General features: G+C 35.6%; 1 protein-coding gene across 7 annotated transcripts in view; it reads right to left on the reverse strand.

The window, feature by feature from the left end:
• Positions 1-357: 357 nt before the first annotated feature.
• MAPK10 (mitogen-activated protein kinase 10) overlaps positions 358-25249 on the reverse strand; it is a 300398-nt gene continuing 275506 nt past the window's right edge. For 6 of the 7 annotated variants that reach the window (XM_077882779.1, XM_077882777.1, XM_077882781.1 and 3 more), the window contains 3 exons: positions 17832-17895; positions 16045-16122; positions 358-5353 (listed from right to left, as the gene is read on the reverse strand). In XM_077882779.1, the coding sequence (XP_077738905.1) occupies positions 5211-5353; positions 16045-16122; positions 17832-17895 (285 nt within the window). In that variant the 3' untranslated portion in view covers positions 358-5210. Of the gene's footprint in view, positions 5359-16044; positions 16123-17831; positions 17896-25249 lie in introns of all 7 variants that reach the window. The other variant, XM_077882783.1, reaches the window with a different exon arrangement.

The following is a 25249-nucleotide window of genomic DNA, read 5'->3' on the forward strand; positions in this document are numbered from 1 at the left end:
GCCACAAAATCTTATTGCTTTTTTAAGTCATCAAGGAATTGCAGATATTAAGATTGCCTATCATATGGCAAAACATCTACTAACCTTCTCTCTTGGGTAATAATGAAACTGATTTGGAATTCTGATAAATTAACCTAAGGATATTTAATCCTGTTCAATTTATCTAATCCTCACAGAAAATTATTTTCCTCCTTCATTGATTTTATAGAAGAAAATTACCAAATTGCAGGTATATAACTGATATTTGCAGACAGAAATGAAGGTTATCTTTAGGAGAAACCAGTCTCAAACAAAAACACAGCCTTCTATATTGTCCCATACATATTATACGCTCTTTACCCATAGTGAGAAGGTAGGTCATTCGTCATTTCTTATTTATTCCCTGGCGTAATCAGATGACACTATGAAATCATGTGAGATGCTTCAAGCTCCTGTCAGGACATAAAACTCAAGACAACAGACAGCACAATAACCATTGTCAACAGGCAAACTCCAACAAAGTTTGGATTTGGATTTGGTTTCATGTTAAGGGAAGCAGATTTGCTCTGGTTTTTTAATAATTCATAAGAAACAGAAATCACAATGCATTGACTCAGCATCCACCTACAGAGTCCAAAAAAGCCGAAGTTCTCCCCCACTCACCCTCTTGTTCCACAGACATTTTGAAAATAAAGGGAAAAAAACCAGAAATGAAAAAAAGAGTGAGAAGGAACACAGATATGGTTTAAATAATTTCAAATCCTTATTAAACATCACTGAGATTGCATTTGATCCATCAGGCTGACTTTTTGTTCTCACCACTAAGACCTTGCAAAGAAACTGGGCATGCATGGTTTTGCCTTCCAGGGTTGACCTAGAACTATCTGGATGATGTGTATATGAATGTGGGTGTGCTTTAAGTCCATTTTATAAACACTGACACAGGACAATTCTTATCATTGGTAATAGTCTTTTGAGTCCAATCATGCAGAATAACAGGCATGTGCAAGATAGGTCTTGTTGCAAGATAAACATGGCAAGGTGAACAGTTTAATGCTAGACAAGGGTTGGGAGGTTTGTTTTCATTAGAATATACTGGCCATTGGTCCCACATAATCAAAAGTTAGATATACAGGAGTCCACATACAAACAGAGGCCTTCCATTTCAGCTTGACTGACCAAGGAAATGGGTCAGAGTGAACCATTTCAGACAAAGAAAGAACTAAGTGCCAAAACAGATAACAAAATCTTATATTTTAGTCACATGGAAAATGACTAATATATTTATTTACATTGTAACTTGTTTGTTGTTTTTACAGAAAGGAGTATCCCTGCTTGGTTTAATTTTATCTGTGGAAAATGTAGGACTCACAATTAAAATATTGGGGGGAGCTTGTGGGTGATAAGTGGGGGGTCTCTCTTCAGATCCAAAGTCATGGGGATCAAAGATTGCTGGGACAATATTATTCCTTCCTCTAAGCTGTAGAAGATAAATTTTTCAGCAAAGCCGGCTGACAACATTCTTTACCGAGCATAATGTTTTTAAGATTTTGATTATCATATGTTAAGAGAATTAAATAGAAGTAGGCTTTGTAGAATTTAGATTTTACAATGAATATTTAAAATTTAAAAGTCGGTTCTGCTTGGTTTTCCTCTGGCAGGTCATAAAAGGACTGGTGTATTCTCATCTATTCCACTTATTCCCTTTGTCGAGGTCTATTTTATGATTTCCCAGTCAGCTGGTATCAGCAGTCGTAGGCAATATTTTCTAATAATGGTAACAGATTGGGAAAAAAACTATTCCCTCAGCCCTCAATTAAATAGCTTGCTTCAATTGGAGGGAATTAGCCAGAACCAGGTCCACCCAAGTATACATACCTACAAAGCTCAGTCATCAGATTCTTGAAGATGCAAGATTATCAGTGGTTCTTATTCCACAAGAAGAAATTTGGTTGTAAGGCCAATGTATCTCTTTTTAAAAATGAATACGATGACCAAAAACTAAATAAATATTTCAAAGTGGTGGTGATTTTGCCAAGCTCTCCCAAGAATTTCATTCCTTCTGCATGTGGGTGCACAGCCATCCCTCCCACAAAATACTACTAAACATTTCATTAAGGATCACTGCGAAACCATCAGCCCCATAGATGGAGAAAAGGTTAGGCCTCTCAGACTGCCAACTTCACATTCCTAAAGGAACCCCAACCACAGGCAGGACATTCCTTCTCCCAGTCATATAGTCCAGGTGACTTGATACTTCCAAGTCTGAAAAGCAAGAAAGTCCTTTGGAATTAATAGCTGACTATAGAGGAAATACTTGTTTCTTAAAGAGAAGACTCACTGCAGAACATAATACATTCTAAGATTTTGATAATAACAAAATCACCTCTGAAGATATTATAATAAAGTGGACCCAGGATAGTGAAGGGCTGGTGAGCTTTTGAAATGATTTTCTCTGTTGTCCTATTACCTATCTTGCTTTGATAACCTAGTAAAATTAATTCTATAAGCAGGCAAGAAGTCAAACTTTTTGCTTTATTGTCCACGATATGTCAATCTGAGGGATTTATTCCATTTTTTCTTGAGTATAAAGGAGATCTGGCTAAAAGTAACCAGCTCCTAAGAGCCATACAATGGGAGAGATCAGGCTCGCAGAGTGGAAGATAGCAATAGCAGGGGAGCATTACCTAGTTCTTGCTTGGTTTAATCTGCATGGGCAAAAAAAATCACCACTTCTGCACATATAAAAGATAACCTAACTGTCAAGAACTTCTAAGATGCTGGCTGGAGATTTCCTTCTGGCTTTTGATGTCATTCTGTGGCTGATGAAATTATCCTCGCGATTTACTTTCTTTCTAACAGCTGCCTGTTTCCTGCCCTTAATCGCAAGTGTTAGAAAGTCAGGCATAGAAAGGACACAGGTATAGCAAGAGAAAAATACAGAGAAAGGAGGTACAGGATAAGGTATTCTCATCTATTTAGAGTTTTTTTTTTAAAGGGGGTGGGTGGGTGGGAAGCATGACAGAAAGAGAAGTGAGAGAGCCCATGTGAGTGCAGAGGTTATCTTAAAAATCGGGTTGTTGGCAATATTAACCAAAAAAGAATGGCAGCAAGAGAAAGAAGCTGGGACACTTTCATTCCAGGGGACAAGCTGCACAGGCTAATGTTATTTTTTTTTTCCTCTCGTTTTAAACAAATGACCTCTTGTCACGCATCCTACTGCGAAGCAATCTCATAAATGGTAGCATTGCTCTCATGGTGATGATGGGGGTTGGCTCTATTGCTTGAAAGAGACAAAGCTTCCCTATTGTTGTATTTAAGGCAGTTTTCAGAGCGCAGCATTCTTGTTTGCTCTATTTTCGAAGGGATTCCATTTGCCAGTCATAGCCCACTCATCAACCATCCATTTTGTGTGTTTCACTTCTTCTTCAGGTGAAATACCCCCACACTGGCGAGCACCAAAATGGTCAGAGTGCAAATAGCTGTGATGGGTACTTCACCAAAGTGAACAAGAAGGGAAGCCTCCACCAGGTCCCTGTTATTGCTGAGAAGTCACCCTGGTATTGCCTCGTATATAACCAAGATGTTTCACAGTGCCTTCTTAAGTGCTCAGGAGAGCACTTTCATTTGATTGGAGCTAATTCAGGTGATTTTGCTAAACATTGACACAAATGCTTCATGGCTTTTAAGACAAACTCATATTGCTAAAGCTATTTAGCAGCAGTAACTTATGGGTAGAGTTATTGCTGTCACATCAACTGTGGTACAAAACTCAGATTTATCAGCCCTTCTTCAATTGTTTGACTTTATGAAAATAAATAAACATGAAACATCCGCCATATTAAGAAGTCAGGGAAACCCCTGAGGAATAGTAATGTCTGTGGAAATGTTTTCAATTGCTGACCTGAGGATCACCCCATGTTATGGGTTTGTTTGTTTTTAAGAAATTAATATTTTTTAATTCCAGAAGAGGAAAGTAATATTTTTAAAACAAAATCATGGCAGGGTTTAAACCTGGGAAGTAGCACACTCATGGAAAACACAACCCACAATCTGAAAATAGGCTACGTAGGTTCATTTCCTATTAAGGACATCATCTGGAGGCAATTCCACTGTGTTCCAGGGAGGGATTCTTACCATCAGATATGGATGCGGTAACCCTGCCTCACCACCTGCCACTCTCTTTCCAGTTGTGACACATAATTTGTAAGGGACAAATGAAATCTACTCTCTAAAATATGGATGCCGGTGTCTCCTAGTATCTGGGTAATGATCTCCTTGAGGAAGTCCTCCGTACTGCAATGCTACACTGGAAACCCTCCTACCTGCTCACTGTCAGAGAAAAGACCGTCAGCTATTATTCCCACATTCCTTCTAAAGGCCAAACTATTGAGTACCTGGAAACTGTCACCCTCTCCCGCCCCCACACTGTACATAAGCATCACATATGTTCTTTCTACAAATTGGTATACAGGTGCCATTTAATCAGTTCAAATTTGGAAGCTACATCTTCAAGGGTCCGAGAGAGCTCACTCCCCCCATATTTTCCCCCTTTTACATGTTTTCTTATAAGACATACAGCTTAATCAATTAACAAACTAAATAGCTTATATACTGGCAATATATTACAGATGGGTTTATGTCAGAGTAATAGATCACATGAAATGGACCGTATGGTACCCCAGTGCATGATGTCTTGGTAGAGCCCTGAGGACACTGACAGTAGCATCTCTAAGTAAGTAGTGCTGTATGAATACAGACACATGCGGATCTGTATCTACATCCATCTGACTAAGCCAAAGGAGCAGGTAGATGCAAGATAGAGACACACACATGCTGGATGGGGCCACTGCACACCTTGTCATGCCATTTGAAAGGGCAATTACAGGTTGCTGGTTTTGCAGCCATTAAAATTACACTTTATGGAAAAGGCTTTTCTAGTTGTGTTTGAGTTGCTTTCTGGAGGAAGCATCATTGGAGGAAGACCAAAGCTAGAGCAACTAGAAGTTAAATATACATTTAGCTTAGCTGCAATACAGAACTCTGGAGAAGAAGCAGGCTGAACGACTGGTTTCAATTTTAGGCTTGGATTCTCTCTCTTGCCATTTTCTTGTAGTTGCATGTCTGCGTTTGTGTGTGTGCGTGTCTGTGTGTGTGTGTGTGTGTGTGTGTGTGTGTGTTCCATCACATCATCTCCTGAAGAACGCTGGGTTTCGCAGGCAGGCGGCTAGTCACCTGCAACAACCCAGGGGTCCTGCTGAGGCTTCCAGGCTGCTGTCAGTGTCAGAGGCCAGGGTCTGGTCGGTGGACATGGAGGAGATGTCGTTGACAGACGAAGATGGAGGGAGACTCTCACTGCTGTTCACTGCTGCACCTGTGCTAAGAAAATGAAGACCAACATGACTAAATCTAGAACTAGACTCAATGTCATTCAGGATGCAGGCATGGGCAAATACAAGAGGTGATGTCTAATCCATCGTTCATTCAACAGGTCTTCATAGAACAACTAATCCAAGGCACAGTGTTAGATGGTGAAAATCAAAACAGCAACCCAGAGTCCCGGGTCACAAGATAGTCACTCTACCTTGGAAACCACTTGTAATGCTCTTAAAAGAAAACAAAAGCAAGCAAACAAAAATATCCTACTAAAAACCCCAGTCACCTCTCTCGCCTCCCATATTGTCATATAATTGGTCTGTGTAAAGCAAAGGCATTTGCATTTTTTAAAAGCTCCTAGACACTGTGTAGTAAAAGGTTGAAGACCACTGTCCTACTGAGGAAGATGAGCAGAACCTTTTAATGTAATGATCTGAACCTGGATGTTTTTAATGCAGGGCTTTTAAAAGAAACACATGTAAGAGTCCTATCCCAAAAATTTGGGCTGAGTTGGGAGTCCAGCAAACAGAATTACTTGGAGACTACAGCTCTTGAGAAATGAAGGTATATTAAATAAATATTATTGTAGTCATTAATGTGATATCAAACAAAATCCATATAGAAAGGCTATGTAGGACTTACAGTGAAACTTACCATAGACATAATAATAATAATAATAATAATAATAATAACTAATAATAATAATAATAATAATAATAGAAGAAGCCAGACCACTTTTTTTTTTAAAGTAAGCTCCATGCTAGAGCATACTTTTCGATTGTGGCTTACTTTCTAGCAGGCTTGCTTACCCGGTGGTGATCTACAAAAAAAAAAAAAAAACCTAAATTCCTAAAATTAAATTGAAAAGAAATATCTTATTTATCTGCTCTATGTGAATATAACGATTTTAAAACTCTGACAAGAAACTTGCTCATGGTAATCACTCAGTAATACTTGCTAAGTTATAATATCTTTGAGAACTACAAAGAACAGGTAAGCCAGAGTCATGTAAAATATGATTAAACCATAGCACCTTGAGAACAGTTTACTTTTCCTTTTTATATATTCTTTATACTTAAGCAACATAGGTAATAAAATGCATGTTTTATGAAATAGTTTGCTACTAAAAATATCTGTAAATCATCTAATAAAATCAGAGATGAGGAAATCTCACTAAAATGTTATCTTATTTGAGTAAACATAGTGTACAAGATATACCTGGTGAAAAATAACAAATCCAAAATACATTACGGAAGTGCTATCACAAAGATCTAATAAATCAGAAAAAATCTATAACGAACTTATATGACCCAAAACCAAAAAACAAACAACCTGACTTAGAAAAATGGGCAGAGGACCTGAATCGATATTTTTCCAAAGAAGACATACAGATGGCCAACAGATCCATGAAAAGATGCTCCATATAACACATCATCAGGGAAATGCAAATCAAACTGAGAAAGACATATCACTTGACACTTGGCAGAATGGCTAGCATAAAAAAATAAAAAAAAGAACAAGTGTTGATGAGAATGTGTAGAAAACTGAATATTCATATGCTGTTGATGGGAATGTAAATTGATACAGTTACTGTGTAAAACAGTATGGAGTTTCCTCAAAAAATTAAAAATAGAAATACCATATAATACAATATTTTCATTACTATTTACCCAAAGGAAACAACACTGATTTGAAAAAATATATGCACCACTATGTTTATTATAATATTATATAATGGAATGTCACACAGCCATTTAAAAAGAGGAGACTGTGCCATTTGCAACAGCATGGATGGACTTAGAGGGTATTATACCGAGTGAAATAAGGCAAAATGAGAAAGACAAATACCATATGATTTCACTCATATATGGAATCTAAAAAACAAAACAAATGCATAAACAAACAAACAAACAAAAGCAAAATCAGTCCTATAAACACAGAGAGCAAACTGATGGGTGCCAGAGGGCAGAAGGGTAGGAGGATGGTCATAAATGGGCGAAGGGGAGGAGGAGATACAGGTTTCTAGATATGGAATGAGTAAGTCACAGGAATAAAAGGCACAGCATGGGGAATATACTCAATAGTATTGTAATAATATTGTAAGTGTAACAACACTTGCAGTGAACACAGCGTAAGTGTAGAGAAGTGGAACCACCTGAAACTTATGTAACATTGTAAAATTTTTAAAAAATTTAAAGATCTATCAAGTGGAGAGATTAACACAGTCTCTTTGCTCCTGGAGTAGACATCTCTTCCCTATGGAAAGATGTGATTAAAATGTGACAATATGTGGAAAGGACCCATACACATAAGCTAAGAAAGATCATATGTATTTTATAAGTATTTTAAATTTTTATTTGTTGATTATAAACATATTTATGTAGATTATGGGGAATGTGAAAGAATACAAAAAAAGGGAACAATAGGCACTGATCCTCAAATAAATAATAACTTAAATTTTGGGTGTAAATGATTTTGCGACTGGCTTCTTTCATATAGCATAATGTTTTCAAAGTTCATTCATACTGTACCATGTAGCAATACTTTGTCCCTTTTTACTACTGAATAACACTTCATTGTGTGACTATGTCACTTTTGTTTACCTATTTATTTGTTGTTGGGCATTAGATGGACAGGCTGTTTCTATTTTTGGCTACTATGAATAATGTTGTTATGAACTTTCATATACAGGTTTTTATTCTTTTGGGCAAATACCTAAAGAGTGGAGTTGGTAGATCATAAATTAGCTGTATGTTTGACATTGGAGAAATTAACAGTTTTTCAAAGTGGCTACACCAGTTTACATTCCTACCAGCAGTGTATGAGCGCTTCAATTTTCTCTCCAGTACCCCTCACTATCTTTTTATTGTTGCTATCCCAGTGTACGTTAAATGGTATCTCATTGTGGTTTGCTGTTGTTGTTGTTACTGTTTTTAATTTATTTATTCATGAGAGACACAGAGTGAGAGGCAGAGACATAGGCAGAGGGAGAAGCAGGCTCCCTGTGGGGAGCCCAATGTGAGACTCGACCCCAGGACCCTGGGATGACACCCTGAGCCAAAGGCAGACGCTCAACCACTGAGCCACCCAGGCATCCCTCTCATTGTGGTTTGATTTGTACTTGCCTAGTGACTAATGATGTTGAGTGTCTTTGCATGTGCTTGTTGGCCATTTGTGTATCGCTTTGGAGAAATGTTTATTCAGATCTTATGGTCATTTTTTTAAAAAGATTTTATTTATTTACTCTTGAGAAACAGAAAGACAGGCAGAGACACAGGCAGAGGGAGAAGCAGGCTCCATGCAGTGAGCCCGACGTGGGACTCTATCTGGGGTCCTCAGGATCAGGCCCTGGGCCGAAGGCAGGCACTAAACCGCTAAGCCACCTGGGCTGCCCCTTATGACCATTTTTAAATTGTGTTATTTTCTTTTTATTATTAAATTGTAAGAGTTCTTTATGTATTCAGGATACAAGTATCTTATTATATAAGATTTGCAAATGTTTTCCTCCTATCCTATGGATTGTCTTTTAACTTTCCCTATGGTGTCTTTTGAAACACATGTGTTTTTTTAACTTTGATAAAGTTGAATTTACCTATTTTTTTTCCTTTTGCCACTGTGCTTTTCTTGAGAAAGAAAACCTTTCTTACATATAACCCAAGATCCTAAAAAATTAGTGTACTTTCATAGAAGAGTTTTAAAATCATAGCTTTTACACTTAAGTCTATGATCCATTTTGATCCATTCTTAGGTACTATATGAGGTAGGAGTCTACCCTCCTTCTTTTGTATGTGGATATCTAGCTGTCCTACCACAATTTTTGGAAAGACAATTCTTTGCCCATGCAGTTGTCTTGAAATCTTTGTTACAAATCAAAAGACCATAAACATGAGGGTTTATTTCTGGGCTCTCAATTTTATTTCATTGATCTATACGTACAGGCCAATACCACACTGTCATGAGCATTGCAACTTTGCGGTAAATTTTGAAATCAGGAAGTGTGAATCCTCCAACTTTTTAATTTTTTTCAAGATTATTTTAGCTGCTCTGTATCCCCTGTATTTCCATGTGAATTTTAAGAACAGCTGTCAATTTCAGCAAAGAAAAAGGCAGCTGTGACTATGATGAGTGTTTAATCTGTAGATGAATTTGCAGAGTATTGTCATTGTAACAATATTAAATCTAATTAGTGACTGAATGGAAGTCTTTCCATTATTTAGGTCTTTAATTTCTTTCAACAATGTTTTACTGTTTTCAGAGTAAAAATTTACAATTCTTTGTAAATTTGTATTTTATTCTTTTTGATGTTATCGTAGATGGAATTGTTTTCTGTTCATTGAGAGTATATAGAAATAGAAGTGATTGAATAAATAAGAAGTCTCAATGTCAAGGATTGGAGACCAAATGGATCAAATGATGACATATATATCTGATGAGTGTTATAATTAATCAAACTGCCTATGTTAACGAGGAAGATTTTTGTTAGTGTGCTTTATTTAAATTATGACAAAATAATCAGTTTGAAAGTTTTAAAATAAAGTTTTGGCATAATACAAATAAAAAACTACTTAAAAGTATCTCTACATAATAGTTCTGATCTTCTCTTGAGCTAGGGTTTTTCTCCTTTTCTGGCTGAAGCTGGCTATGGACATGTTCTGACGGGCACAGTTAAAGTTGAGTATTGACTCAAACAAGGGTGAGATAGAACCTAGGTGAGGCGAGGCTCCCTTTTAAGAACACAATTTGATTTTTGCAAATAAACAGAAACCTGTAACAATGGCAGCTAGAGAAATTACACAAAGAACTTTGAGGAAATTTCCCCAGAAAAACAAATTTACATGTATAAATAATACTGAATGAAAGCAACAAAACTGAAAGTAGTGTTTAATAAACTCTTCATATAAGAAGGGATCATACTGCAGATTATAAGATACACAGCACCCCCACTGCAGCTATTTTAATAATCAGCATACTGTGGAGCATTCTAAGTGTTATTTCATGTAAGCGATCTCAGTATTACACAGTTTTACTACATGATTACCTCAGTTTGTTTTCCTTGCTTCTTTCTATTTCTTTCATTATACTTCTTCATTACTCCTATCTCCCTCAATCTCTACTATTCAGCAAAGAATAAGCACTCAATTTAACAAAGCACTGAGTATCTTTTGTGTGTACTCCTCCAGAGAGGTGTTGTAAATGAAACCAAATTTCTCCCTTCGATGAAACTAATGAAACCACTAACCTATTTTTTGCTAAGGGAAGCCATTTGTTGTAGTTGTCTTTCTCTGTTCATCAGCTGGCTATCTTCTATGCTGGAATGATCCTGCCCTTTATTTTATCAATATTGAATGCAAATTATAGTTAGTATTCAATCATTCAAAGTTCAGAATCTTTATCAACTATATTTCTATGGTTTCATAGACTATTGTTAATAATTTTTACAGCACAAATTCATTAGGAGATGTCTTCTCTTCTAATGCTTCCTCTATAAAATTCCCATTACATCTGCTTGTTGTATGAGAATGGGTCTTCTCAGTATAGAGAGAACTATAATGAAACAATCATGTGTATAGTCTAGCAGTGTGCTAGACTTAGAGTGGCTTCTGAGATCCAAGTATTAGCATTAGCATCTCTTTCCAACTCTGCCTTCATTGATGTTACAGCAGCAGTTTGAAATTGGTCATAATAAGAATAATTATACCACAGAAATTGGTAAATGCCATTAATCAGTCCTCTAAAAAAAGATGGTTGTTAAACATCACCTAGTCCCTCACTACTACACACAAAAAACTTTTGTTTCTTAGTGACTACTTCTATTGCACTATAATAAATACTCTCTTGACTGTAGCCACTTCTGACTTTACTGGATGATCCTTTCAGGTCTCTTTTTATGTAGGTAATAAATAAACTTTGTAAACCATAAAACCAAACACAAATAAAAGAGTCAAGACATGGAACTTGGCTTCAAATTGTTAATTTACTGCCAAACAGTTTGTGAAAATACCTTAAATTGAACTGAACTGACTTGAATTTGATTATATTGTTCACTTACCCTGGATACTCTAGCAGTGTGATAAATATCCCTTCCTTCTATATTTTTTTCCAGAAGAACCAGTAGAGAAATGCATTTTTTGAAGTTTGCCATCAATAAAGCATTACAAATATTTGTTGATTAAAATTCTACTAAAAGTAACTGAAGATAGTAATAGGGTTGCAAATGAGGAACAGTAGCTACTTTCAACATTACTTGACAAAAAAAAAAAAAAGCTTTCATGGAAAGAAGTTACACTAATGAAAATTTCTAAAACTAGAAGTATGTAGCCAAAAGATATTCACTATTTCAGGGAAAATGTTCTGCTTTTCTAAAGGGAATTATTTTCCTGACCCATCCATATATAAAAATAGACACAGAGAATTAAAATAAATACTAGAATAAAAAAAAAATCACTGAGATATATTCCCTTCCTTTTATGCATCATCTTGAGCCTCAACTTGTTTGGGGCTGAGATTTTGAAATAAAAAAATTGTAACTAAAAAAAATTGTAACTACTGGACTAGATCAGTGACTCTAATTTGGAATGACACACTGCCATAGCTTGTGGAATATGGTGAGTGGTGGGGGCTGGGGTTGTATATTAGTCATCTGGGAAATTTTATCTGTCATTTAAAGATTCTATAAAATCTCTACCCATCTTGATGGGTTAGAGATAAAGCTAAGCACCTTTATTTTGGTGAGTCATTGTTACTTATGCAAGGCTTACTTCTTGGCTGGAAAGGGAGTAGTGAATGGACTGAGAAATTTTAGATTAATGATCTCCTCTATTTGTTCTAGTTCTAATATTTATAAAAAATGCTTTAGAAGAAAATTAATTTCTATACTTGGTCTGCTATTCCCTTAGCAGTCTTTACAAATCAATTCAGAAATAGCCATGCTATTCTTGAAAATAAATCACTATGCAAGTGAAATCAGATAGCAGAAGGGAGTACAATTATTTATTTAGAAACATATCTGAGGTTTAGATTTATTTCTTATTGATACACAACTCCATCAATGAATTTCAAGCCTATATATTATTCTTCAAATGCACATTTAACTTCCTATTTATATTTTAAAAGTATCACTAAAACATGAGTTTTGGTATTAGAACAATTTTGTTACTAAGAAACTGCATTAGCTTATTCTCTTGCTGCCAGGTTCCTAGTGTTGCCATGACTTAATATTCTAGGAGTCTATGTTGTAATATTACTTCATCTTAGCTATTGACAAAATAAAATATGATATGTAAACAGTAATGAAAAAAGGTGAACACAATGAAGAATGCAAAAAAGCTTTTTCAAGTTTTCTTAGTAATTGTTTCTTTTTCCTAGCACATTCTACAGAATATATATATACACACATCACATGTGTGTACACACATCCGCATGCACACACACACAGTAGCATGCTGGTAAAAATTTAATAATTTAAATTTTAAATTTAATTAATTAATTAATTAAAATATAGGGACTAGTAGGATCCATAAGAAGGCAATATCTTATTCTTTGAGAAGACATAAAAAGTCTTTTAGGACAAATATGAAAAAATATTTTGGGAAAAGGTAGTATTTGGTAAAAGAACAATTTAGAATGGGTAGTATTCTAAGAGGTGGGGATTCAGTCAAGCAAAATAGTGGTAACATGGGATTCTACAATAGATGTAGTGTGAAAATTGGAAAAACCAGGGGAATATTATAGAGGGTTGTCAATATCAGGAAAAGGTTAGTAGGCTTAAACTGGACATGATACAAAGCCACTGGAGAGTACTTGGCAGTGGAATTCCCAAGCATGTAGTCTTGCAAGATCAATTTAGGTAGAGATTAAAGTCAGCAAGATTACTTCAGGAAAACTTTAATCATGGTGGTGTTAATGGGAAGGGTTGGTAGCAACTGGGTGTAAGACAGCCAGCAAGCAGAACTTTTAGGATGTGGGAAGTCACCGTCAGTAATAATGTAAGTATGGAGTATAAGGTCAATCAGGGGTTTCAGACTGAGAGGCTGAGAAAATAGAGCTGCCATTAATAGAAATGGGAAAATTGAGAGAAAAATTTACTACTGGGATGAGTGAATCTATAGAATGATGGGTTTGATTTTAAATAAGTTGAATCTGAATTGACAGCAATTTTATACACCCTGGTCCAGTATTCTAATTCTCTAAGGCTAATTTATATCTATCATTAAATAACTTAGTGGAATGCCTTTATTTTCCAGCCCCCCCCCCCCAGAAATAACAAACCATGATATAAAATAGTCTGGTTTTTTTCACCTTTAATGTATTTCTTGCAAACTTAAATGTTTACTTGGTCAGGATTTTGGTCCACCTATTCATAGCATGCAGTTGTATATGTAAGTAATTTTAGATACTATTCAGAATATTATCCAGCACTTGAGATTAGGGAGAAAAAAATGACTATGCAACCTTTTAATATCACACTTGAACCTTTTTTAAAAAGCCCACCTAAGGGTCACCTGTCTGTTTTGTCGAACACAACTTTGTTTGACTTAATATTCTCAATTGATTAGGAGCTAAATGCTTTACAACACTGTGAACTTGTATAAAACTAATAAAATATAATTATCATTTTTTTTCTGCCCAGTAGAAAAGATAACCACAAAGATAAGTTTGGTTATCCTGTAGGACATTTACAAATTTTAGGTTAATTTAGTGATCTTATTTCAGTATTATTTTTTTCCACAGACTACATAAATCCTAATTTCTCATATCTTCATTGAACTACCTTTGCCATTCTGCCATTTCCCTCACTAATGAGTTATAAGAAACTTCTACATGTATCCACCTTTTTTTGAATTGATAAGTATAGTTTTAATGATTGAAGAATTATGCCTTGATTATATACAAACTTCATTCCCTTACCAAATATTTAAACCTTTTTTTTTGTATGGCAGCCCACTCATCCCATCCCTTTAATGATTAATCGATCTCACTTGTATCATCCTCAGTCCCTTTTTGTCTTCCCTGAACTGTACAGTTGGCATAAATGAATCCTGAGAATAAGACTTTTGTGGAAGTGTTATGAAAGTGTTTAAAGGAAAACTGTGGATTTTATGTCATCACAGATGAACTGTTGTAGTGACCTGATTGGAGCTGAGGGGAAGATGGAAGTGGAAAAAGAAGAATTTGGGATGTCCTGAAGTAGGTGGCATGATCCCAAGCTCCTTGAAAAAATGAAAGAAGATGAATTAATGATAACTTGAATTAAAGATGAACAGAAGAGAGCCTGAAAAAAATTTGGTCTAGAGCTCTTAGGCCACCTTCACTGGATCCTGGTATTTTGACTTCTTAATGATTATAGAAAAACATGTTCTGGTCAATATGGAAATTCTTTTTTTTTAAATTTTATTTATTTATTCATGAGAGACAGAGAGAGACAGAGAGAGAGGCAGAGACACAGGCAGAGGGAGAAGCAGGCTCCATGCAGGGAGCCTGATGTGGGACTTGATCCTGGGTCTCCAGGATCACGCCCTGAGCTGAAGGCAGGCACTAAAACGCTGGGCCACCCAAGGATCCCCCATTATGCAAATTCTTAAAACAAGGAGTTTTTCTGTCCTGGTAGGTGGCATCTTGAGGTTGTTAGATTCAGCCTTTGGGTTCCTTAATCAGCAGCAGACAGAACATGCAGGTAAGTTAGGCACCACTTCTACAGACCCATATCAGTCTGGATGCTAGAATGAGTGGGGTGGGCAAACAACCACAGTGATTTCCTTCACCTTCTTCGAGGAAAGGAAAGACTTGGGATAGAATTGGACAGTACTCGAATGAGAAAAACATGTCATAACTGCACTGTCTGTTTTAGCATCATAGTGATTTGGGGGCAAGCCAGTTGTTCAAAGAGTAGTATCAGTATGAAGAATTGCTTAATTCATCCTACATCTTTTTTCCTGAAACAATTTAAAGTGCATGAGGAAAAAAAAATTGTTTATCAAAGGTAGGGAGCCAAATCTATTTTCCTCTAAACAACTTCTCATTTGCAGCCTACATTCTTGCCAGCATGAGTTGAGTGTAGTTTAAAGCTAGAGATAAGCTATCATATTTTCTAAAACTCTTTATATATATCCCTCACATTCAGAACATAGGTCTTAGGAAAAATATATTAGCACCGAGTGTCAGCAAATTATTTCAAGTAATCCTAAAGCACTTACTAGGATCAGCAGAATATGTACAGGATACGTACAAATGTGCATTTGATTCTGTGGATGGCAAACTGAAAGATTCTCCACTGTGACTTTAATCAGAACCCATCTTACTGCTTTAACTACTGTCACACCAACCTTGGGAAGAATTTCAACAATGGAGTGACTGAGAAAAAAGGTTTTGGCTGGATGGATTCCCGACCTCTACATTGATATGGTGGTCAGAGCACATGATGGCCGTGTTTTGATGAGAAGCAGTTACCCTTTAACCAGCCCATTTTAACATTTCTTCAACAGTCACTATTATCTTAAAATGAGTCTGAAAGAACTCTTGTGCTGGTCATCATAATCAGAATAATCAGAATGAATGCCACACTACGTATCAAAAGGAATAGACCAAAAATCACTAGAGAGAAATAATCATGTGATTGGCTGCAATCCCCCCCTAGAGGCCAAAAAACATACACAAGTACTGGTTGATTAGTTATTCACTGAGAGTGAGTACCTGAAGGAGAAGGTTGTCCTTTTACAACACCGTTTTTAGTCTTTTCTTCCGAATTCATTACTTCCTTGTAGATAAGTTCTGTAAGAAACAAATAACAGTGTCATAAAAAGCAAATTTCTCTTTAATATGCAAAAAAACCCTTACTGGCTATGGACAAATAATAACATTTTGATGGGTCTGAGTAAACTACAAATCAGTTGGGATTCCTTTAATCCTCTATTTCTACATTTTCTTGCAATAGCACAGAACTGGGCAAAAGTAAGTGCTTGCATTTGACCAAACAAATGTGGGAAGAATATATATTTTACTTGGTTCTGAATTCTTTAGGGGATTTCTGATGACCTCTAACTTTATCTCTTAAGAACTTTAGTGGCTCAGTTTTGAGCACCCATATTTCTTCTATATTCACTACTTAAAAAGTTTTCATACTCTTCTCACTTTATTACTTCCCAACAACTTTCCAACTCATTCTTCATTTTTTACTAGACTCAAATCTTGAATTTGTAAAACTAAACTTGCCCGAACCCAACATTAAAACAATTATTACATTTATTCCCAAAATGGCATCCATTTCTGGCTTTTTCTTTGCTAGAGTCAAACATGTATATCTTTTTACATTTAAGTTTCCCCTTTTAACTAAAAATCATTCAGTGCTACTCATTCTTGCTTTGTGACAGGTTCCAATTTATATAATCATTGTCCCTTACAAGTATTTCTTTCTCCAGTTTCCAATTTAGTCCATGTTCGTCCACAAGTAATATTTATATCCTAATACCTATCTACACATGAACTCATAGGAGTACCTTCTGGTCCTTATTTAGATCAAATTAAGTCTTTTCTGTCTATCATTTAGCAGCTTTGTTTACTTGGTGCACTGTTTGTATGCGCTCATTTTCCCATATTCTCCAGCAGGACCCCTTGACCAGAGAAATCTCTTTATTACATTTATAACACCTTTTTGTTCTTTCCTACCCTTTGTTTTCCCCATACGTCCCTACACTGGTACTTTCCTGTTTTTCCCCCCAACTTATGATGATTAATTCCTTCAAAGCAGTAAATATTTCTTCCCTTCAGATCTTCTGTTATGTTCCTTCTCATTTTGACCTAATGGTTTGCTATGACCTGCATTTAGTTTTTCATATTTATTCTGCTCTGTAGTTATTTATATTAGTTTAACAATTCTCCATAGTTTCTGCTTTATTTCACTCTGAGTATAATCTTGACCATGTATTATGTGCTTGGAAGAGTTTGGTGAAAAAAATGAACTAATGTGTTTATTCATTATTTTCTTACTTTGAAGGATAAATAAGCCATTTAGATACATATATTTTCTATTTAAATTTTCAAGTCCTATAAGTGAGTGAATGGATTCATATATTAACGTTTATTTTCTAATGTCTAAAGCCATCTTAGACATAATTTTGTTCATTCTATGTGATAGTTTTATGTAAAAACATGGAATGTGTAATTCTGAAATTTTTAATTGAAGCTTGCCCTCCATCATGACAAATGCTTTTACAATCGGTACTATTTTTTAAATGTCAGTAATTAATTCCTTTCATTCTTGAGTAAATACAATATTGTTATTGGTATAAAAATATAAAGTTTTGAAAGGGTTGAATATATATGAGGACAGTGTTAAAAAACGTTTGTTACTAAATTGCTTTAAAGGGAGATGTCAAAAAAAATAAAAAATAAATAAAAAATAAATAAAAAAAATAAAGGGAGATGTCTTGAAGATAATTTGTTTTAATAAGGCAAAATTTATATTTAAGTGGTAAAGTCACCTTTCCATTCTTCAATGGTGTGCTCTCTTTCATCCAACTGTTTGTCATAAATCTGAGGTGGAGGCTGCAGAATAAAAACAAACTATAAGCTTTGTGTAATAAATATAACTAAAACTGTTACAGTGCATGGGAATACCTTGCTATTCATTGATTTGGGTGATGATCAGAATTTCATATAAATTATGGGTAATGGCAGTGGTACAGAAGTTCAAATTTTCCTACAGACTTATGAAGGATTCATTTATAAGTGGTTATTTACTGCTGACCAAATAAGGCAGCAGAATCCAAAGCAAGAGAGCACTTCCCAACACCTTCTGATTCAGGATCCAAGTCCAAGCAACTAACAGGTAGTCTTTAAAAAGCAAACGAGATGTTTGATTTCAAGAACCCAGAAGCTATTTCCCCCCATTCACTTGCCCTATAACAGAACCCTACACAAACTATTCCCAAATAATAAAATTTTGTTCCATTTTTGGATCTTCCTTCAGAAGAGTCTTTTATATCTTTCAATGGAATGTAGTACTAGTTCTTAGTAGAAAGACATATTCAGATCTAATCAACCTTTTGTGGTTTTTTTGAAGCATCATAAAATACCTTTATACATAATTGTGTGCCCTATATTTAAATGATACTTTCCCTTCTCAGACAGAAGACCCTGCCAATTGTCTATAGAGGTGGGTCACCATAAACCCCTGAGGGCCCCTTGGGAGACATGAAATGACAAGACCTTCAGTCTGAGTACTGAAGTCAGTATTTCTTTTGCTATAATGAGTTCAGAGATGGAAAAGGAGAGATTTTTCACAAATCCAGGTGCCTTCTAGGAAGGAGGGTCTCAGATAGATTACCTGGCCACTTTTCCTGATGAAGAATAAGATCTCTTATTATAAGATAGGGGAGATCTACCATGATGACCTAGGGTATAGCTCTACTTTAGGTCAAGTGACATGGAAAGGAAAAACATCTCTTGGAAAATATATGACCATGAAGTAGAGAAGAGGTTAAGGAGCCTCATTGCGTGACAATGGATTGAATGAAAGAAGAACTACCAATCTCTGGTGCCATGAGAAGGGACACCCTAGAATTCATCCTATCCAATACTCCAAAAGCAAATATTGTTGTATGAAACTAAAAGAGCTACTCAATAAAGTGACTCAGGCCTATGAGGATATGCGTACCTCAAAAATGGCTGTCATAGGAAGGCTATGAACAAGATTTTCAAGAGACAGTTCCTGCCTTCTATCGGAGGTTCTTGGTCCAGGAGCAGCACCCTACTACTATAGTAGTCTCTCTTTACTACATTCAGAACCTCATGTAGCCTAAATCATGACAGACCTCGCATGAGTTACCCAGAGGTAACTGGGCGTGAAAATAGAAGAATTGGCCCAGTTGGGGCGGGGCAACTTAACACAATACCGAATTATTGAGAAATAACTACTGATGAGGCCAGACATTCATTTAACACCAGTAATTGGTACTGAGGCAAAAGGCTTTAAACCAGCTACTGTGATTCAAATGTGGCTGGCTGAGTAGTCTTTACTGAAAGAACTAAGCAAAATGAGACCCCCATCCTACTCCATGACACTAGTGAGAACACAGAAATACGGACTACATAAAGGTGAGGGGACTGGGTGATTAGGCACTGCCCTCAGGACCTGACCAAGGCAGAACCATCTACCCCAAACTCTAAAGGATTTCCGAATTATAGGAATATTATGACGTAATGAGTAAACGAGTAAAATAAAGTTATTTTTTTTAAATTTGTGAAACTGTCATCTAAGTAAGCTAATGCAAAGTCAAATACTGGCTATGTAAAGACACTTCATCAAGGGCAGGCTTCCCACTTTGCCTCTTCCTGAACATGTGTAATGCTGAGGGGAGGTCCCTTCTCAGGCACAGTCTGCATAAGCTCTCAGAGGTCTCCAGAGCTCTATGCCTTGTTGATGCCTCTTTTTTCTTCTAACAATAAACTCAGCTCAGGATCCTGTGTGCCTGGCTTCTCCATGCAGTGGATTTTTCCATTCAAGTTTCAAAACTGAACATGGTTCAAGAGTACAGCTCCTGCCAAAGCTCATAAATGCCATTTTCTCTTTGCAACAAAACTATTTTGAGAGAGGTTCTCCTTGGATCTTCATCATACAGCTGTTGGTAATGTATAAAGCATGAAGTACATAGACTCTAACCATGAACAAACTACAAGAGAGGAAAAGTACTGAGCCCAAGACTTTTCCTTTCAACAAACCAACAGCTGCAAAACATACTTGCATTATAGTTATGGCTGAAAGAGCTACATATTCAGAGTCGTGTGTTGTTGTTTTTAAGAGGGGATGTAATCACCTGCAGTGGAAGGGTACATTCATAAAAAGACGTCTTCTGAATAATAATATAAAAGAGGAATTGACCAATAATCTAAAGAGAGTAATGTCATATTCAAACATACACACATATGTGCTTGGGCTGCAATCCTTAGATGCAACTGTGCATAACACTCCCTGCCTCCATCTTCTAAAGAGAAGCCGGTGTTCTATTATTCTATTGTTCTATCTCTCCCTCCTCTTATTAAACAGGAAAGATTTTCTTTGCCCAAGTAACAATCTAAATAAAAAAGAAATAAGCAGTGAGAATAAAGAGAAGGGCCCCAGAGAGTATTTTAGGAGATTTTAGTAGATTAGAACAATTTGAGATGTGAGAAAATTAAGGATGAAGTGAAATTAAGGATAATATACAGAAAAGTTCTTAGAGCTTGTGATTTTCATGCTTTTGAATATTCCTCAAGAGAATGAAGACTCTCTTTCTGTTATTTTTGAAGATTTTGGGCTCTACTTCCTTGCTTGAAATTTTTGCAGACATTGAGCCATGAATTCAAATGGATTACATAAACAATAACTTAATATGGATTAACTGTGTTTTATATTGATGTTATTCTATACACATGCACAAATCATTTCAATTAAATGAGGTTAACACATGGACCAATACATAATTACTATGAGTTAGTAAATATTAGAATCAATGTATTCATTTATTATTAAATTCGTTCTTTCAGTAAAGGTCTTAGGTACCTAATATGTTTCAGACTATATTAGAAATTGAAATTTCAAAACTGAATAATAAGGCTGTTGACCTCAAGGAGCTCACAATTTAGTAGGGTAAGACTCATATAAAATAGAAAATTAATATACAACATGATAAAAATTATGCATGTAATATATGGGAATAGAGTGAAGAAATTCTTAAAGTTTTTTTAAATTTATTTATTCATGAGAGGCAGAGAGAGAGAGAGGCAGAGACACAGGCAGAGGGAGAAGCAGGCTCCACGCAGGGAGCCCGACGACTCGATCCCGGGTCTCCAGGATCACACCCTGGTCTGAAGGCAGCGCTAAATCGCTGGGCCACCGGGGCTGCCCTGAAGAAGTTCTTTAAAAATGCTAGCAAAACCTTTTGCTTCTTAGCGTAGATGATATCTGTACTAGTTTCATGAGCAAAAGGTGAGGGATGTTGTCAAAAAGAAAGGAGAAGAAGAAAAAGATGACTCTAGGCCAGGGGAATAGAACCTAGAAAACAGTATAGTGGTAGTAGATGTGTATTTCTTTGTATGGGTGCACACACATGCAAAGAGAACTGGAAACAATTCTGTGATAGCAGATATAATATATGTGATCAGAAGTGACAAGAGATAAGAGCTGTGCGTAGAGAAGAAAATGGGTCAGGCAAAGGCTGGATCAAGGATGGTCTTAGGTACCATGATATGGAGCAAAAACTTCTTCCTGAAGGGGAGGAGAAGCCACTGAAGAATTTAAGAGAATGGCAAGGACAAATCTATGGCTGGATTGTTGAAAGACACAACTGAAAGCAGAGAGAAGAGTTAGGGAGTTAATGCATGATCTAGAAAATAAATTAAAAAGTCAGACTAGGGTAGGGGAAGTAAAGATGGATAGAAAATATAGATTTAATAATAATTAATAAATAGGAATAAATCAATTGGTAGAATTTTGTTTTTGATTAAATGTGTGCAATGACAAAGAAGAATGACTCCCAGATTACTAAGCTGGGTAGTTGGACAATTATGGTATTTATGGAGCCACCTAAAGAAATAGAGAATGGAAAAAGGGAAATTCTATTGGTAGAGAGGTAAGCTAAGTGTTATGCAGGCAGAGATATCTTTCTGAGAATTAAATAGATGATTTGATGATCACAGGAATGCTGTTGTCTAGAGATGTACAGATTTGAGAATATCAGCAAGAGGTGTTTGTTGAAATCGTGACAGTGCATGAGGTCACCCATAAAGTGAATGCAGGTAGGAAGAGTAAAAAGCCAAAATGGACCCCTGTCAGACACCAAAGTTTAAAGATTGACCAGAGGAAGAGAAGGACACTAAGAAAGAAAAGGAGGAGAAGCAGAAAGGAAAGAAGAAACATTTAGAGAACTACATGCATAATAAAAATATTGCAATGCTATAGAAGTGATCGAAGAGCTACAAAAAGAGGGTGTAATTCTCTATTTCTTGTAAGTGAAACAAAGGGAGATCTTGGCTTTTAAGGCACTAGAAAGGCATAATAAAAACCATGATTTTGAACCCCATAAAGATTTCCAACCTCAAAACTGCCACCACACCCAGAAGGATCAGATAGATCCTTAATGGAAGACTTCAATACCAGATAGCAGCTAAAAAGGTAGAATAATATAAAAGAAATGTCCTCAATGCCAATATGGATATCATATATAAATAAAACAAAAGGAACTGCAGAACAGATTATCACACACATGGTTATAATGCTCTCAGATCTGCTTTCCCAACTATCTTTGAGAGTTTAATAAAGCAAGAACACTGTTCTTTATCTAATTAAGGGAAGTGAGTCACTTTTTTTTCCACTGAGAAGATACTACATGCTAGGCTCTTTATATATGCCCTTTTAAATAATCTTTAGATCAGAAAACTAAGATTCAAAAAATTCTCTTAAAAATATCTTAAAGTCACATAACTAATGATGGATCTTTTATTAAAACCCAATTTAAAGAATAATTCAGAGCACATGATAATAGAGATTAATCTAAAATAAGGGATAATGAAATAATATTTAAAGTAAACATCTTTCTAAAACAAGAAATAGAAACACAAGCCACTGGGGTGACTGCATGTCTCGATTTGCTCAGAACAGTCCCAGTTTGTGCTTGTCCTTAGAGTTGCTAATAGTCCTCAGGCCCGTCACTGTCACAAGTGATTGGAGGATAATTATGTGAGCACCCTAAACAGCAATGTTATGACATGGCATATAGAGATAGCAGGTGTACAGTAATTAGAGGATGAAAAAGAAATAACTAAATTGCAACTTTTTCTATTACTGGGGTCTCAACAATGGCAAATGTATACCCTTTCCTGCTCTAAGACATCATGTCAGCATTTCCTCCCATTTTCTCCATCTTTAAAAATGTAAAACTTATCTATAAAATATGGCTTTTTCCAGAAAGCACAGAAAAGAGTACAATTCTATATAATAAAATTGGGACTGAGCAATATGGATTCTGTTGACATTGAGTTCTTGCTGTCGAGCATGATTTCTTGCTGAAGAGATCTCTATAACCAGTATCTCTTCAAATCCCTAATTGATTCCCCCTAGGTACAACTTGCTGTCTTATGACTTTATTTTATGTTATGTATTTAAGTAATAATTAAGCAAAATGTATGAATTTACTCTTTCCTTAATCTTCAAAAGAATCCTGTCTTCAACAGCATCACAGAATGTTAGTAATATAAGAGAGTTTAGAGATTACCTAGTGCCACCCTATGCAAATTGCAAATGAGAATATAAAACAGCACAGGTGATTTGTCCATCTCATAGAGTGGCAGAGTTAGGAATAAAATGTAAATCTCTTATGGGAAAAGATGGCATGGAGGAATTCTTCTGGGTTGCAGAATGTTAAGTTGAATAATTGAACACAAAAGAATTTCATTAGTGACAAATTTGAGCCTGCCACTCTGATTTCTGTTCCCATTTTTTGTCAGTCTACACACATAACTAGATCTGGCAAGTATCACCCAAGTAGTCAACACTTACATCTTGAATGCTTTTTATCAAAATATCTTGGACAACATCAGGACTTTTATACATGTGAATCTCAAAAGAGATGAGAACCAGATATGAGAAATCTAAGTCATGCAAAGTTGCTTTTTCTATCCATTTTCGAGCCATGATTTAAACATTGTTTCTGTATCAGTCACGTTCTGAACCATATGACAACCATCAAGTTGGTGTTTGTTTTCTGCTTCTTTTGTCCTAATTAAGCATACAATATGGTTTTGTTCCACCTTTTTTTTCTCTGTGTTCTGCTGTCTTGTTGAAAATGCCTCATTTCAAGGTTTTAAATAGCATTTTCTTTCAGTGTGTGCATTCTCTATTAATTCGGCAGCTGGATCAAAGAAAATGATATTATGTCCTACTGAACTGTGTTTTGTTTTTTCATATTGACTTTTGCAGCTTGAGGAGTGTGAAAAGGTGCATGATTTATTGTAATACTTCATCCAAGAAAGGTGGATTTTAGTATAAAATTGGATCAGAAAATCCATTTAAAGAAATATGCAAAATTTAATTTTATATTTCCTTGAATATATACATAGAGAATAACTTGTCCAAATGTATTTTAAATGGTTGATGAATAGAACTTCTTAAAATTTTAATCTCCTGAGTGGAAAATAAATATTTAAATGGAATAATTTTTATATTGCACTAAAATATATCTACTTTTTTTTTTTTACAATTTTTTTGACTAATGACACTGTTTAGTGTGTTCCATTTTTTTTTTTCTAAAACTTTATATCCCTGTAGCACCAAGAATAGTTCATTATCCACAATGGAGTTCAAAATTTGCCTAAATGGCTTACCAACAGTCTTCCAAATTAATAGAAGTATAATAGCAATATGCACTGCTATCAAAATCGTTGACTAAACATAGTTATTTTCCAGAATTACATTGGTTCTCTAATATTATAACTTTACTATGCAGTAACCAATGACTTGCCAATTACCAAAAATTTCAGTGCCTTCTAAAAGTAGACAAATGATAATTTGTAATGTACTACTGTTTGATTGTTAAAAATTTCTCAGGCAAGTTTTAAGAACTATGTCTATGCTCTTGAATAGAAATTAAACAATCTAATACTACAAATGAAGTAAATGCCTTTTAAAAGTCTGATGAGTTGAGAGTACTCCACATGGGGGATAAAAGGTTAATAAAATCTGTCTCTGAAAACTAATATGACTAACTCTCCTTTCCTAAGTTGCCTTACATTTGGTCCCTAAGCAGGGCCCAAGAAAAAGTGCTCTCATGGGTATCCTGTAAAGCACAGAAAGGAAGAACAGGTAGGGAAGCATGAATGGCAAAGAAGAGTGACCTTAACAAGAACTACTTGGGTGCAGAAATCA

This window comes from Canis aureus, chromosome 33 (assembly GCF_053574225.1).
Source record: "Canis aureus isolate CA01 chromosome 33, VMU_Caureus_v.1.0, whole genome shotgun sequence".
Taxonomy (NCBI): Eukaryota; Metazoa; Chordata; class Mammalia; order Carnivora; family Canidae; genus Canis; species Canis aureus.